This window comes from Puntigrus tetrazona, chromosome 17 (assembly GCF_018831695.1).
Source record: "Puntigrus tetrazona isolate hp1 chromosome 17, ASM1883169v1, whole genome shotgun sequence".
NCBI lineage: Eukaryota > Metazoa > Chordata > Actinopteri > Cypriniformes > Cyprinidae > Puntigrus > Puntigrus tetrazona.
Genome location: NC_056715.1, coordinates 1,503,884 through 1,520,784, shown reverse-complemented (window position 1 = coordinate 1,520,784; position 16,901 = coordinate 1,503,884). Strand labels below are relative to the sequence as shown.

At 34.9% G+C, this 16,901-nt stretch overlaps 2 protein-coding genes and 1 long non-coding RNA gene across 9 annotated transcripts in view; 2 read left to right on the top strand and 1 right to left on the bottom strand.

Annotated features, from left to right (window-relative positions):
* Positions 1-81: 81 nt before the first annotated feature.
* Positions 82-2,103, top strand: rab32b (RAB32b, member RAS oncogene family). Its single transcript, XM_043263602.1, has 3 exons — positions 82-376; positions 777-1,054; positions 1,769-2,103. The coding sequence occupies exons 1-3, from the start codon at positions 169-171 to the stop codon at positions 1,901-1,903; spliced, it is 621 nt and encodes a 206-aa protein (XP_043119537.1). The 5' UTR covers positions 82-168; the 3' UTR covers positions 1,904-2,103.
* A 3,562-nt stretch (positions 2,104-5,665) lies between these two features.
* Positions 5,666-9,897, bottom strand: LOC122362239. The gene is made up of 3 exons (XR_006253078.1): positions 9,506-9,897; positions 7,068-7,236; positions 5,666-5,839 (listed from the first exon to the last, which is right to left on the bottom strand). It is a non-coding gene; the product is annotated as an uncharacterized LOC122362239 (long non-coding RNA).
* stxbp5b (syntaxin binding protein 5b (tomosyn)) overlaps positions 8,706-16,901 on the top strand; it is a 35,051-nt gene continuing 26,855 nt past the window's right edge. For 2 of the 7 annotated variants that reach the window (XM_043263592.1, XM_043263591.1), the window contains exons 1-2: positions 8,706-9,188; positions 11,998-12,095. In XM_043263592.1, the coding sequence (XP_043119527.1) occupies positions 9,039-9,188; positions 11,998-12,095 (248 nt within the window). In that variant the 5' untranslated portion in view covers positions 8,706-9,038. The remainder of the gene's footprint in view (positions 9,189-11,997; positions 12,096-16,901) is intronic. The other 5 variants (XM_043263594.1, XM_043263593.1, XM_043263596.1 and 2 more) reach the window with 3 other exon arrangements.

The window sequence follows — 16,901 nt, the reverse complement described above, 5'->3', positions numbered from 1 at the left end:
ACGTTTGATTTGACTTGTAAAATCGTTGTTTTATGGTTTTTAATGCTGGAAAGTCTCGTCTGTGTGCTTGCTAGCATGGTTGGAAAACGCGACAGGGATTTAACCGGCACAATAAATCTGAACTAGGTCATTTACCGCAGATGCGATTTGTTATCGCTATCCAGGAAAATGTCAGGAGACTCGGATTTCGCTGAGCATTTATTTAAAGTTTTGGTGATCGGAGACCATAAAGTTGGGAAAACCAGCTTCGTTAAACGATATGTGAAAAATCTATTCTACGAGGAGCTGAAAACGACTATAGGTGTGGATTTTTCCATGAAGGTGATAGACTGGGACGGTCACACACGGGTCAGATTACAGCTTTGGGATATAGCAGGTAAGTTTTTAATTAAACCTGAAATTAGTATAATAGAAATATGTAGGTTTCTAATAGATCATAATAGATCATCAGTGCTTAAAACGGTATTAATGTTAATGTATATGTATGAGAAAAATGGCGTGAAGTGCGAAAGAGGACAAAAATGTATCTAAGTTTGACATTTTCAAATGCCTTTGGGCCTCATAAGGGATAATTATTAACCATTTATTGGCACAGTTTCACTTTCTAATTCATGTTTGTTGACTAGAATTCTCCAGACCAGAAAACATGTCATGCGAGATTCGAAATAGCTGTAAACGTGTCCGTTTTTGTTCCTCTTTGAATTAGAGCTGTAATTCTGCATCTCAAAGGCTGAATTGGTGCTTTCTGATTAAAGACTTTTTTCTCGTTTATTTAGGTCAAGAGCGTTTAAGGGGGCTAAACCGCGTGTACTTCAAGGGATCCAGTGGTGCGCTTGTTGTCTATGACGTGACAAACGGATCAACTTTGGATGGAGCTCTGAACTGGAAACATGAACTTGATGGTCAAGTAATGCAGAAAAATGGCCGTCCGATACCTGCTGTTCTACTGGCCAATAAATGTGATGAGATTAAAGCGTGCCGGAGGAACGCCTCTCTTCTGGAGAAACTATGCCAGGAGAAGGGCTTCGTTGGATGGTTTCCAACATCAGCAAAGGTGACTTTATTATTGTGCTTTTTTCATATTTAGACCAATTTTCAATTTTCAATGCCTAGCCTCTTTGTGCTTGTATTAATCGCATACTTAATATAAATTAATTGTGTAACTGGTTACTATTTAAATATATTTTAAAATCTAAAATTCTCCTGAGATCATTACACCAGTCTTCAGTGTCACATGATCCTCCAGAAATCATTCTAATATACTGATTTGCTGCTTGAGAAACAATTTTGATTGTTGAAAACAGTTGAAATCACCTTTTTGTGGAAACAGATACATATTTCCCCCCCAAGATTTGATGAAAAGGACAGCATTTATTTTAAATAAAAATCTCATGTTACATTATAAATGTTTGTGCTTTCGATTTTGAGAAAGTTAATGATCAACTGCGGAATAAAAGTAATATTTCTTTGAAAAAAAATGAAGACTGAACATTTTAAAGGTAGCTTATCCCAAAAATAGTTTTTTTCACTAATATTAAACGGCAAAAACTGCTGATAATAAGAAACAGTATTGAACGGTTATGATCTTGTGCCACTGAAGACTGAATTAATAGATGTAGGATATATGTATATTACAATCTTGTATGAAAACATTGCATATAGTATTATAAGAAATTGTATGTTTTAGCTACTATCTTTAATATTATTATGTATGTCATGTCTACTATTCCATTATTTCAGTGGATTTGTGGTTTTGTCTGAGCTTTAGGAGAACATCAATGTGGATGAAGCTGCTCAACTCCTTGTGAAGCACATTCTCCAAAACAACGAGGCATCAGTTCAAGAAGAAGAGCAGAACATCAACCTGAGGCAGCGGTCAAAGAGCTCCTCTACATGCTGCTGATTCACAAACTCAAGAGGGTATATATATCTGTGCGGAACTCCAGTTCATCGATCTTTCTGTATAGCGTATCATTTTGCAATGCGTATACATTTTATTTTATTGTCAACGATTAATGCTCATCTAAACATTTGTCGGGCCACGAACAAGTACCATGTCGAATGAGTTTCATGCTGAGTAACTAATAAATACCTCTGCGGCGATGTGTCTCATTTCCCCTGCTAATCTGTTACATGCTCACGGGTTATTAAATACATCAGCATGGAAGGAGACTAAGCGAGATCCGCCGTACACACTTCGGCTTACAGCATTTCAGGAGTGAACAGAAATACTGTCAAGATGCCAAATTCATTATGTTTTCTCTGCAGAAAGCAGCGTGCACAGGGACGTGGCCTATATTTTCATATATAGCCGTCAAAAGTTTGTTTTCTGTGAAAAACAGCAATAGGAGAGAGAGAGAGAGAATGTGTTTGAAATAAAAAAGAAATCTAATGAAGTTAAACTAATGAAAAATAAATGTAGCTTCAGGATAATACTCTATATTCCGTCTGGGCTTCTGTGTTACAAAATAAATTTCCCATAAATGTGTAATGCTTTGTCTCAGATCGCAAGCTAATATATCTCTCCTTACATCATTTGACAAAAAGTGGCAAAAAAGTGCAAACTTTAGTAACTTAGAAGCCAAAAACGTACACTAATCAAGCCTAATGCCCCGCTCTAATTTATAGTTTATAAAATGATCAATTATTTAAAATATAGAAGAGAGATATGCCTCACACAGCGATTATCCAGGTCAGGGGAGCGATCAAACAGCATGATGCACAGCTTCCATACACAATGGTTAATGTCACAGAAATAGGAAGCTGTTCCCAGCATGACCCAATTTTGCCGCACATTTTTGAGCGAATGTGAAGAACCCCGGTGTTCTGATGCTCCCCCCAGAGATCTGGACTATATTGAGCAAACAATACTACGTTCAAGACTCCATAGCAGCCTCGACTTACAGCCGCCGCCAGCATATCGGGATTCTTTGCATGGAAAAGCAGGTTTGAACTGTTTTTACGTGGCCGTGTATCTTGTCGCACAGGTCTGACGGTTCCCCCAGAGGAACCAGAAATGTTCCCGTCTCGGCCCTAAGCGCTTCCCATCTGTTAGCGCTGCTAGACAGGTTGTACAGGTGTAGCGCTTTTACCTTTTCTGGCAGATTTCCACGCTAGTATTGTGAGAAAACAAGAAGGCACTGTTGAGTCATAATGTTGTTGCTGAAGAAGTGAAGATGAACTGTGATTCAATTAAAAATACAATTAAGTAATTTATAAAACTGTTAATAAATAAATTATTCAGTGAAAGTTTTCAAAGTTCTTAAAATCCTAATAATGCTAATTTAATTTGCTAATTAAAAAAAAAAGTAATTAAAACATTTTAAATTAATTCAACATTATTGTAAAATGTGGCAATGTTTGAGTCATTGTGAAACTGTATATTTATTGTACTATATTAAACACTATGATATGTGACATTAAAATAACATAACATGCATATATATATATATATATATATATTTTTTTTTTTTTTTAATATCTCCCACTCTGGCCATCCAAGATGTAGATGCATTTGTTTCTTCATTAAAACCGAATGAGAGTCTACACCACTCAAATCTATCAATTAAGTGCCTGTGAAGTCAAAATCTGTATGAAACAACTCTTATCATGTAGTCGTTTTAACCAGTCCACAAATTTACCTTCTCCAGTGAAAAGTAATTTCCTCGAAATATGCACCATTTGTACGCAAAAACAGGAGATGGACCGTTTCACCGAAGGGAACGTTATTATGGATTATGACCACGTATTTTGGCCTGAAACAACCTTTAATGTTAAATAGCCTTAATCATTCATTTATTTCTCACAAACATGCAGCTTTTTAATTCTAAAAGCATTAACTGTTGGACTGGAGGTGTGGGTTACATGTGGACGATTGTGATGTTTTCATCAGGACCCATTCACTGCAGAAGATGTGCATGGCATTTTAGTTTTTCTGTTAAAATTACTAACATTTCCATTTTCTGCCCGTCATTTAATTGGCTGATTAATCTCTCATTTGCTTGGACAGTGGACTGTGGTGGTCTCATTCCGGTCTTGTTCATTACTGTGGTGGTCTTATTCTGTTTCATCGTGTGAACACTGAGCCCGGAGGCAGGTTTTTGCTGACATGGTGTGTATAGGAGGGCAGATATTTTTACTCTCCCATCTGTTCCGCACCGTCCCGTAGTTTTACTTTGTAGCGTCCTTGGTGTGCGTCTAGGGATCTGTTCTACATAACACTTATTTGAGCCCCTCCGCTGCAGTTGTTTACAAATAATGCGAAGTTAATTCATCTGTCCTGATGAAGCCTGAGAACCTTTATTATTGATCTTAAAACACCGAACTCTTTGGTGCTTTGAATGAAATGTGACTGGTTCGTACTGCTTGAAATGTTCAGCTCTAATGAATGCACATGCATTATAACTGTTTCTGGTTGCATTTGAAGTGCATATTTTGCTAAGAGGAAAACCATCAAAGACGAGAAGTCTGTGTCCTACATACTTCAGACCTACTTTCAGAGGCTGAGTGAAGGAGTGTTTACGGGAAATCCTTCAACAATAAGCACAAAAATATAACATATAATACATTTCAAAAACCTCAGAATTCTGCTTTTTCATAGTTACTTATTCTTGTGGTCTCCTATATGTTGAAATAATTTTTGTATTAACGTCAGCCAATGAATGTCTTGTTTCCTGTATTGATGTTTTTAAACAAAATTCAGAAGGAGCATGAACAGATCATTAACATAACCGGTTTAAAATGAATAATTACATTATTATCCAATCAGAACTCCTATAAATGATCAAGTACGTCTTGCCTTGGCTATCTCTCGATTTCAGCGGGAGTCTTGCCATGCTTGAAGCCCTCTCCCCAGACAGCATGCCAAATACGCATAAGCTTTTATACAATTTAATTAATGAACTAATATCTTAACAGTTTAAGGCTTGTATTTTAAAAATATAGTTTAAGCTTAAAACAAGGAAAGATACCTTGTTTGAAGGTATTAATAAACTTTATTACTTTTGGAATTAGGGTTATTTGCTTACCTCACTGATTCATTTTTTCTTGTTTTAATTAACATTTGCTTAAAACGACTCACCCCCAGGCCATCCAAGATGAGTTTCTTCATCGAAGCAGATTTAGGGAAACATAGCATTCCATCACTTGCTCGCCAAAGAATCCTCTGCAGCGAATGGGTGCCGTCAGAATGAGAGTCCAGTTGATAAAAACATCACAATAATTTACAACCCACACCACTCCAGTCCTTTAGTCCTAAAAAAAAATATGTGTTTGTAAGAAACAAATCGATCAAGATGCATTTTTTGTGTGCACAGAACAATCTAAAGAGTCTGTGTCCACGTTTTTATGGAATGAAAAGATTCCATGGATGTCAAAGTTTCTTTCTGGAACCACTAACTCCAAAACCTGTATTGTATGTAATATATTTTATACATTTTAACAATTGTTTGTCAAAATATCCTTGAATTATTAAATGAAGGCGGGGTAAAGCGTGTAAGTGGTTCTGTTACAGTTGTTCTGTTGTTTTTCGAATATTAAACCTTTTCATGTGTGGTGCGAGGTCATTGTGAGTAATCTGCGGCAAAACAAGCGCTGATAAATCATTCGCATATTCCATCAACCTTCCCCTTTACGCAAGACACAACTTACCCTGAGCAAACTCTGTCATGGGACTCAAGAGACTGTGTTTGGGTGTGATGGGTAAAGCGGCGGCTCCATGTGTGTGAGCAGATGGCTCTCATGGAGAAGCGGATGATCACTGTGCTGACGTACAGAGCCTGAGAATCACACAAGTAGGAGGGAAGCTGGACAGAAGAGAGTCCACAGGACACACGAGGAGCTGCAGAGAAAACCACACAGGACCGTTTTTGACCTTCAAAAGTCAGTATATACGAGGGTCTGCGTTACAAACCTTTAAACAGTTTTAGGATTAAACAAAGTTTTAACGTGATGTTTTTTTCACTTTTTTGATAACACACAAGAAAGATCAATTAGGTACTGATGCATTGAATAAACTTCATATTCATTTCAACCTTTACTAATATATTCTTAAAAACCCTAAAGTTGAGTCTGATATAGTTTAATGGACTTTATCTGACATTAACTAACAATAAAGAGTGCTTTTAATATGGCCATTTGTGCTTTAGTAAATCAATGGTCTCTGAATTGGTTCTTATTGTAATTTATTTATTTATTTTTGGCTACAAGAGAAATTTTTACTATATTTATACTAGATATAAAAGTAAATATATTACTTAAAAACAAATAGGCCTTTAATAAACATAAGTAAATAATATTATTAGTTTTGTATATTTCTATACAAGAATTATATGCTGATTTAATATAATCACGTATTATTAGTATTATTCAGTGTACTAAATTAAGATTGAGCAAAGCCTTTACAATGGTTTACAACTGCATTAAACTTCATCATAATAATCATTTAATGGATCTGAGCTATTATAAACTAACAAGCAGTAGTATTTTTTTAAATAATGTTAACAAATATTAATAAATAGTTAACTAATAGGACCTTATGTGCAGCGTTACTGCTAGTTACTCTCAGATAGTATTGCTGAGGATTCCATAATTAAGGCATTATATCTTATATATAATATAGAGAGCGTGTTATTTTCATGTGATGTTCAGTATCATTCATGTCCACGCTGATTTGAGATGTAAGAATGATTATGGCTCCATCTAGTGTGTGTAACACAGACCGTCCTCTAACTCAGTTCTGCTTTCAAGGAGGTCAGTATTTAGATTAATAACTTACATGATAGATTTGTTGCTTGAAATCAACCATATATGTGCCAAGAATGAATCAGAAATTGTGTGATTTGTATAGTGTAGTTTAAGTTCAAATTTTATTTTAAAGCCACTATAAATAGTTTATAAATAAGTCAAAAGTCATAATATAAGTTGATAAAGCAGCTAATACGGAAACGGCAGAATGCAGATCCACTATCCCAAATCACACGATATACTGCAGCTATTATGTACGCACGGGATTATTCAGGATTTTGTAATATTTTCTGCAAAGAAAATAGTGTAGGATTGAAAATTACATCATTAATCTCCTGAGACGGCGAGAGGAGACCCTGGAGACTGTGTGTTACTAAGCATCCGGAAACAGCAGTCATTACAGGAGGGACGGGCCAAAAGTGTCTGCCACGGGCTTCATTGAGAATATTTTGTACCCAGACCGAGAGTCCCAAAAGACCTGAACAATCAGTACTGTAACAGAGAGAAAGCCGTTGAGTTAATTAATCATATTGTTAACTGCACTCTTTTCTAAAGCACTTTAAGCGTAAATGTATATGCATATCAATGTAACTAATACAAATAATAGAATTAATATTTTAGCAACACTACGTTTACTGGGATATTATTTTATCTAGTTTTTTTAACAAACATGTCTTTCACTTTTGTTATCCTCCAATTTAAAAACGCAATAAAAGCACATTAACAAAGACATTAATCAGTTACTGTACATTACATACTGTAGATGAATTTTAAATTATATGGTGAACATGTCACATGGTGAGTGTTTTTCATAAATTTCAGACAAGGGAAAGCTTTTTTATATGTTAATTTTATACAGTACTTTGTTGTCCAAAACAATGGTTGATATTTCCTGTTTGTTGTCATTCATATTTTTGATGTGTATGTCTTATTTTGTTTAATTCTATTTTAATATAAAAGGCTAAATAACAGCAGATTTACAAAGGGTGAAATAAGTGATCTTCTTTTCTCTGGAAAATAAGAAGGAAAACTATTACTTTCTAGCTTTGGTCTCCTCTGAAATAAAGTTAAAAATAATATATAAATGTATATTTTAAACAAGCTAAATAATAATAGTATTATTTTTTACAAGATGTTTATTATTGTTATAATATATATTAATAGTGTTATAATTATATATGTATATAATAATTTAAATAATAAGTAAATACTATCGTTTTATTATAAAATATTATAAAATTATTTCATTATATTAATGGTTTATTATTAACTGTATGATTATATTATGACATTAAATCTAAATAGAATTCAGTAAATTATGTTTAGGTAATAAATAATAATAATAATAATAATAAAATGAACGTCAACATTAAATATTGTTATTTTATTAATTAAAAATATGACAAGGCAACATTTTATTTTGTTGTTGTTGTGTATATATATATATATATATATATATATATATATATATATATATATATATATATTGAATAACAGTAATAGCATATATATATATATATATATATATTTTTTTCTCTTAACAATTAAATGTTAATTTATTAGTTAAAATATATATATATATATATATATATATATATATATATATATATATATATATATATATATATATATATATATATATATATGTGTGTGTGTGTGTGTGTGTGTGTGTGTGTGTGTGTGTTAATATTAATGGATGCCTTCAATATTGATTCCATATAACCGTATTATTATTATTGGGTGTACTAAAATGAATCCGATTAAAGTCATCATTTTATTAAAACGATTGGGTGATTGCCCTCATCTTCATCATAATCATCATCTAATGTTGGAACTGTTGACTTTCATGAAGGTTATTATAGAGAACCGCCACAGGCCAAGCTCGCCGATCGTCAGCGCGCCGCAGCGGCGTCTCTCGCGCACATCCGGGTGTCGCCTCCACGGCGCAGACGCGTCGCGGTGATTGCAGCGCTCTGCGTTTCCGCGTTAGCAGCGGGGGGGAAACCAGCAGAGGGGAGGGAAAGGAGCGCGGCGAGATTGGCCAAATCTAACCGGATTACGCCTGCCCGTGTCGCGATTAAAATGAAAAAGAAGTGAGATTCGAGCCGGCGGGCCGTGTTTAGGAAACGAGCGCGGGATTATGACACGGGACGGGATGACAACACTGCCTGACATGTGAGGCGTCGGGACGAATACAACAACAGTGCGCTTGTGTGGCTGTCTCCGCCGCCGTCTGTGTACGCTCGCTCTGTCGATGCACATTTTGCATTCGTTTCGCATTCGCCGGAGGCAACATGAAGAAGTTTAATATCAGGAAGGTGTTGGACGGTTTGACTGCGGCGTCCTCTTCCTCCTCCGCCGCCGCCGCGTCCCCTCACTCGGGAAACAGGGAGAATGACATGATTCAGGAGACTCTGCAGTCAGAGCATTTCCAGCTCTGCAAGGTGGGATTAGTTACCGCGATCTCATATTGGGGGGGTTATCGAGTGTGGAGGTGAGCGAGTGGCGCCAACTCGCCGTGATATTCTAATTGCTAAAGGAACTCGCCAACGGTCGACGGTTTTAAACTCGGTTAAAAACAAAACACCTCAGAGTCGGTTTTAACCGTCGCCGGCTGGAATAACCACCCCGGAGCTCGGTTCACGAGATTAATCGCCGGTGTGACGTCCGAGTTGACGGTTGAGGAATAGGTGGCGGTTATTTTGTTTCATTTTTAAGGGTTAGTTCACCTCAGTGTAACGTTTAACGATTAATTACTCACCCTAATCGAGTCCCGTACCGGCAAGACACGCGTTAAGATATTTTTGATGACATCTGAGAGCTCTCTGACCCCGCAACACAACTGAAACGTCCTCCAGAAACGTTTGGAGAGCACCGAGATTCGCGCGCGCGTTCCCCGGAACATAAACAACGCTCATTACGTTGATTAAGTTGCGCTTGATCCAAAATGGCGAAACTCGGAGATGCATACATTTTTGTTTTCTTCGAGCATCAAAAGTATTTTCGTTGCTTCGCCACTGATGTCACGCGGACCGTTTAACATTTCAATTGTGTTGCTGTCTGTTCAGGGCCAAAGAGCTCTCAGATTTCACCAAAAATATCTTAATTTGCGCTCTGAAGATGAGTGAAGGTCTTAACGGGTTTGTGATTGAGCGGAACGGGTAGTGATTCAGATTAAGGTGAACTGACAACGTGCAGATTACTTTTTTGTGATGAGCAGAACTGATTGAAGTTAGGATGAGGTGAAAAGACAGACTCATTAATGTCGTGTTTCAAGGTGTGCCAGTCTACTTGTGCTTAGTGTTTTGTCTAGTAGTGGTTTAATTGGGATTGAAAACGGATAGGCTCCTTTGCTAGTGTGAACAGAATTCGCTGACTTGAAAATCGTTGGAGCAAAATGGTTCAAAATAGTTTAAATGAATGCATTTTCATTTTAAAATGGCATTTTTAATATGAAAATGATCTTTGTCTACACTGACAGCTTTTTTTTTGTTTTTGAGAAACAATCTGTCCACACTACACAACGAAAACGCACGTTACGTGACCATTCGTAATGTTACGGTTGTTAGGGTTAGGTCATTAAGCTTACCCCAAAATTAAAAATCTGTCATGGTTTACTCATCCTGCAAAAACATACAGTCCTATAGTTAGCTTTTTTCTGTTGAATACACAATTTAAAATTTTGTCCCTTTTAATCTCACCTGTTATTGTTTCTAATGCATGTTTTTGTTTCTTTATTGTCAGAGGTTATATATGCTGTTATAATAAATAATTATTATGCTGTTTGTAGGTCAAACTGACCTTAACGGTTTCATCAAGAATCAAGCTATAAAATAGTTAATAACAATTCAAGACAACATCATAACAAAATTGACTTGACTTAAACACAGTTTTATAAAAAAAAATAAAAAATAAAGAGAACATCTGATAACTGAAAACTATTTAACATTTTTATTTAATGAACAAATATTACATATGTCAACATTTGCTCATAATAAATATTTAGTTTTTTCATTTTCACAAACTAAATTTATATACGGTGAGAACTACTTAACGTTTCAGATGTTACGTTTTATCCCTATAATAAGACATGTTATTTAGCATTGTTAGAGATAATATATTGATATGTATCCTGAAATATTTTGTATATTTAATTGTAATCGCTACATGAATGCTCTGGTGACCAGCAGGCTGTTTTGGTTGGGCTTTTATTAGACTTTATTAATAGTCCTTGTAATAGCAGAGCATGTAAATGTGCTGATCATTAAATATTAAGATTATTACCATTTGATATCATCACTGTACCATGGAACCGCTGCAGTAATTTAGTTAGTCACCTGTCAGCTTTAGTTTCTTAGCATTCATTGGTCTTAACCTCATCTTTAATATCCATTTTAATTTCTAACTAACTGAAACCCCTGGCACCTCATTACTAAAACCACTAATAAGAGAAGAGGCTTTGCTAACGTTGGATGATTTGTGTTTTCCTGAGTTGTTAACTTGTTTTGTCTGCGAGGACCGTCAATGTACCTCGTGTATATTGACTTGAACATGTACCAACATAAGGATGTTTCCGTATATGTAGAGTTTAGCCAACATTGCGTTTCCTTTGCACGGGTCTTTTCATGTTTCCTGAGCATTTTCCAAGGAAAATGGAGTTCACCAAAAATTCAAATTTTTGTTGTTAATAATTGATCCTCATGGAGCGTTTCCTTGGAAAACAAACAGTCATTTTTTGTAGACATTTATGCAATGCAATAACATGTCTGTGCAACTCCCTAAAAGCATGTCAAACATGCTTTATATTCATAGTCATCTGAGGCAGTATGGTACCATTGATACACTTTTGTAGTTTTTGTTAATATTTTTTATTTATCTAGTCTAATATGTTTTTATGTCCTTTTACTAGTTTTACTTTTTTCTTTGGTCATTTTAATGGTTTTTATTGTTTACTTTTCAGCTTAAGCTAAATGAAAATGAGCCTTGGCAACTAGCTGAAGTAAAATACATTTTATTTATTTATTTAATACATTTTAATTTTAAATATAGGTTACTATGGGTTATTTCCTAAATAACCTATGTCATACGAAATGATCTTTTGGGCTTCAGAAGACTTAAAATATAGTGCGCTTGTTGGTCAGCACAAGTTTTGATTTGAATTCCAGTAAGAATTTTTATTTTTGTGTGAACTGTTCCTTTAAGAACGCCGTTGTCATGTTTGTAGTTTAATGCAAATCATCTTCTGCTTCACAGACAGTGCGACATGGCTTTCCCTATCAACCCTCCTCCATGGCTTTTGACCCTGTGCAGAAAATTCTGGCTATTGGCACACAAAATGGAGCCCTGAGACTGTATCCTTTATTTGAAGAGCTGGAAACATACCCAGCCTAACTTACCTGGGGGAAAATAAGTGTCAAAATGTTTCTCGTGTTGTTTGTGTATATAACAAAGGCAGTCCTCCCACCCTCCTGTGCTGGAAGTCTATTGTAAAGTAATTGACTTGTTCAAAGCATGTGTGGCTTTTTTTTTTTTTTTTTTTTACTAAACTCCACAGAAATATATGATTATGTAAGCTGCAAAATACAAGTAACAACATCCTCTGGCAAATCAGCTTCTAAAAGCCTTGTTGTTCCCCCAGGAGATACCCTAGAGAAGCATCATAGGAGCTACTGACTCAAGTAACATGAAAAACTAAAGGAAATTAAAATTAGTATTAGCATATCAACATACCTAGTGTTATTGATTGAATAATATGTGTTATTCTGTAACGCTTTTAATGCCAGTATCTAAGGCAGGGTGGCATATATAATGCTGATATCTAATATTTTTTATATTATAATATATATTAACTGTGGTAAAACTGTGACTCCTTGCTTTCGTAAATTGGCGGAAATAATAAAATACAATTTTAAAAACGTAGCATTGAGCGTTTCAAAACTGATACTTTAATGCACTATATGCTCAGTCATCAGTGAGAAGGTCAGTTGATTCCAGGCAGTAAAAATCAAAGCAGCCCGTTTTTCACAGAGTCATGTATACGAGCAGCCTCATTTCAGAGGCACATTTCCTAGAAGCAGGGTCTTTATTCCTAGAGGAGCTGCGCTCATTAATGATATCTCCACTGTGGCACGAGCAGCTCCACTGCCATATGTTTCAGAGCCCGTCTCATCATCGGTGCGGCCGACTATCTGCCAGAAAGCCACCTCGCACGTGCTGGAAACATCGCTGGTCCTGCTGGGCACGTCTGTTAGAGCCACACACACCCAGCAAAGCTGCTTCAGCTTATTTCTGAGTGTTTTCATGTTCAGATATACACCACGTCATTGTTTCTGTCGAAAGAAACATGGCTACAGAATAGGGCCTGTTGGAATATCTTGTGCAGTGGTAGAATTTTTAAATATATTTTTAGAATATCACAGTGCAAACAAACCCAAAAAATCGTCTCTTGTTATTATCTAAATAGTTGCTAAAAAATAATTATTAAATGCTAATAAATAAATATATAAAAGTAGTCATTGTAGATTAAATTAGTCAATTGGTAAATCACATGACATCAACCTAAAAGCATGCAATAAAAAAAAAGAAAATTCTACAATTTAACAAGGTGATAAAAGTATAAAATCGGTTTTCTTTTGATTTACTTGTATATTACATTTCTGTAAAAAACATGCAATAAAATATATACAAATTAACAATAATTTAATGGAAGTAACAAACAACAACAACAAAAAAAAATAGGGCCCTATTTCAGTTTTATTTTACTCAAATCAAACTTATTTTTCCTGTACATTTTTCTATCACACTGTTTTTATTGTTAAATTAATTAATTAAAAAGGTTGTGTGATAATTATTTGAAGTAATGAAACCCATACAGTTTAATAATAATTTATTAATACATAAGTCGTCTGTTGTCATGTTCTCTGTTCTTAATTTTTATGGATTCCATTTTAAAGGCTTAATTAATTTTTAACAATAAAAAGCAATTCAAATCGATTAAACACAAGTTTTTAAAATGTAATAATTTATAACAAATGTATTAAAATGAACAGTGCCCTCCAAAATATTATTCAGGAATTCTTTGTTGTCTGTTAAAAAATTTGTAGGTTTATGGTTTAATACAAACTTCTTATGAAAAATGTATTAAAATGTCACGATGCATGCCCGCTTCCCGAGAATATTTCATGTCATCATCTATTTTGTGAAATACACCATGACGCATGATTTTAGTTTTACGTACCTAAAAAGGTTGCATAGTTGAAGGCCAGACTTCTTGTCAGATTTGAATCTCGATCGTGGGAGTGCACCTCTTACTCTTTTGTAACGGTAGGCAGTAGGTTGCCTAAGACTTCACCGTATCAATGGCATTTTGTCCTTGTGGAAAGTCACAAGCCACCCACCAGGTCAGTGTTCTGTGTGGTGGAGAGTCGAGTTGATTGGCTCACTCCTCTTGCTCAGCTGTTGCCTGGATGTGTTAATGTGCAGCAAGAGCTGATGGGCTTACTGTCATTCAGTCGATTGGGCTATTTATCAAAAGACAGGATGTATCGATTTGCCTCATTGCCCCCAGCGTTGGGAAACACTGCCACAGCTCAGCTGACACAAACTCAATGAGGTGTTTACTAACAGTAAATATCTAATTTTACATGATTGGTCCCTTGTGTCTCTATCTGTGTGTTTTCATACAGAAACCTCGATGGACGTTGATGGGTTTCAGCCGTCTTGGCTTTTTGATAAATGCTAGCAGTTTGTTGTTGGAGATGTTTGGCGGCATGAAAACAGTTAAGGGCTCTTTAATATGCAGTCTCGTCGCTGCTCGGCGATGTTTTTCCAAATTACAGTGCTAAGGAGCGAACGTCTGTGAGGTTTTATGCATGAATAATTGTCGAATAGATTGTTGTCGAATGCTTTTTGTTCTGATTATGCTCTGTGAAGTTTTATGCATGGTAAAGACTTAAAAGCTTAATCATCCACTGCCAACAAAAAGTGTTTAAGAAACATTAAAGTGTTTCTTTTAAGATGCGTTTAAAACCAAGAAATCAGAATTTTCTGTTTTTAACCCACAAAAGCTTGAAAAACTCGAGCCTCGCGTCGAGCATGACATTTTTTGCATCGTCAAACGGATGAGGAAAGCCGCCTTTGCATTTGTGTATAGAAATACCACAAACCGCTGTGGCTTACCAAATGAGGAAGTTGCCTCCTGTTCTTTGAGAATGCAACTTTCTTTCATCCTCTCTTATTTCTCACTGAAGACGATTGCTGCATAATGCTGCAAGAACTTTAACCAGTCAGGTGATGTAGGGTCAAAAAGCATGTGACTAGGTTTCTGAGCCACAACATTCTGACCTTATGAGCAATTTAGGTGTACTAAAATCTGTTTCTTATTCATAAGTGAACTGTACAATTTAGTGTTGATCGTGCTGTGAAATGTTTACCAGATGTTCGTGTTGATGAACGTAGTGATTTTGTAATGAGCTTGTGAATGCAGGATTAGTGTATAGATGTTGCAATTTTTATAGTTTTTTATTGGGCTTTATCATAATATAATTTTGAACTGATTAATGCTCATTTTTTTAACATCATCTATTGTGCTAAATTTTTACTATCAAAAGCAACTCTAATCAGTTGTGCTAAATAGTGCATTATATATATTATTTCTGCTTTTATATAAGGAAAATTATTTAAAAATGTATATGTCGTAAATATTAAATTTAGGCTTCAACTCATCCTGTATGTTTATGATACAGAGGTAATGTAGATGAAATCTCAAATTAGGCGACTTGTGGAAAGGAATCTTTTTAAATGTGCACAGGATGTAATATCCATCATTCATGTTTGTTTATGAAATATTTTTACTCATTTTGCTTCCATCTACCAACGAGAACGCAGAGCTCTCAGCTCTGCATTAAACAGTTTACTACGTTTACATCTATTTCACATAAATTCAAATGATTTTTCCCACCAAGCAAGTGCTGCATAAGTTTGCAGGTCAATAAAGTCAGCAAAAAAATATTTCCTGAGCCATGTCTAGAGACCAGAATATTACAGGGTTATTTTTACTTTGCAGGGTTTTTTTAACATAGGCTAGATGTGAAAATGCACCAAATACAAAAAAGTTGATCTGTTTTTAAAGAAACTAGAAGGCTTAGATTATTGCTAAAAGTGAAAGTACTCAAAAATGATAGACTAAGAGTGTTATAATTATATATTTATTTATATATTTCTGTAATGTTTTCTGTACTAAAATGTTATTTTATCTAAAATAATTCTTCAAATTTTCAAAAAAAAAAATTGGTTTTAATTTTAAGTTGACATTTTGAATGCGTTTTCCAAAATGTATACATTTCTGTAACAATGTTACAAAATAACCACGGATTATGGATTCTTGAGATGCAGAGCTTTATAACAATATGCATTTAAAATTAAATTAAATTTCAGTAATCATAAGTGTATTGATATATTTTACCATTAAGTCTGTTGTCATGTTTTCAGTTTTACTTTTTTATTTTTTATGTATTCCGTTTTAACTGTTTAATTAAATTTTAACTATCAAAAGCAACTAATCAGTTGATTTCAAAACTTTTTGTAAAAAAAAAAATTGTAGAATTTAAAATTAAAATAAACAGGGCCCTATGAATATTATTATGTAAGACACATTAGATTTGATTAGATCAAGATTAGAAAAGGGTTTGATTATAAAATATCGTGGTACATTTTGTAATTTTACACTTGACACCACCTACGATGGGTAGGAGCACAGTAAAAGGTTTTAGTCCGATTACAACGATGGCTTTTGAGTTAAGCTTCAAAGTTATGTTTAAATTAGGATGATTACTAAAATATGTAATAGAGGGAAAAAAGAGTGCCAAGCATCCTGCCAGCCAGAAGCAGACAGTTAACTATGTTAATATATAACAGTTCATCAAACCGCTCTGTATTGTGGATTAAGAAACGTGTTTGAATAAGGAAGTGCCACCCAGATCTCACCAAGTGGAGAAAATGTGTGCTAAAAACTGATACCATCTTCGGTTCTCTCCCTGCTTATTTACGTAGCTAGTGGTGCTTTACAATTCATGCTCGAAGAGTTTTTTATTAGGCTTTAGCCTGGTATAAATTGAATCGATTAGTGCTATTTTTAGTATCATCAGTGATGTTTCAGA

What these genes read in the sequence shown, in the direction of transcription:
- rab32b (XM_043263602.1), top strand. Translation starts at nt 169, where the DNA reads ATGTCAGGAGACTCGGATTTCGCTGAGCATTTATTTAAAGTTTTGGTG. An exon ending in ACAGCTTTGGGATATAGCAG is followed by an intron (nt 377 to 776) that starts GTAAGTTTTTAA and finishes TCGTTTATTTAG; the next exon opens with GTCAAGAGCGTTTAAGGGGG. An exon ending in GGTTTCCAACATCAGCAAAG is followed by an intron (nt 1,055 to 1,768) that starts GTGACTTTATTA and finishes TCTGAGCTTTAG; the next exon opens with GAGAACATCAATGTGGATGA.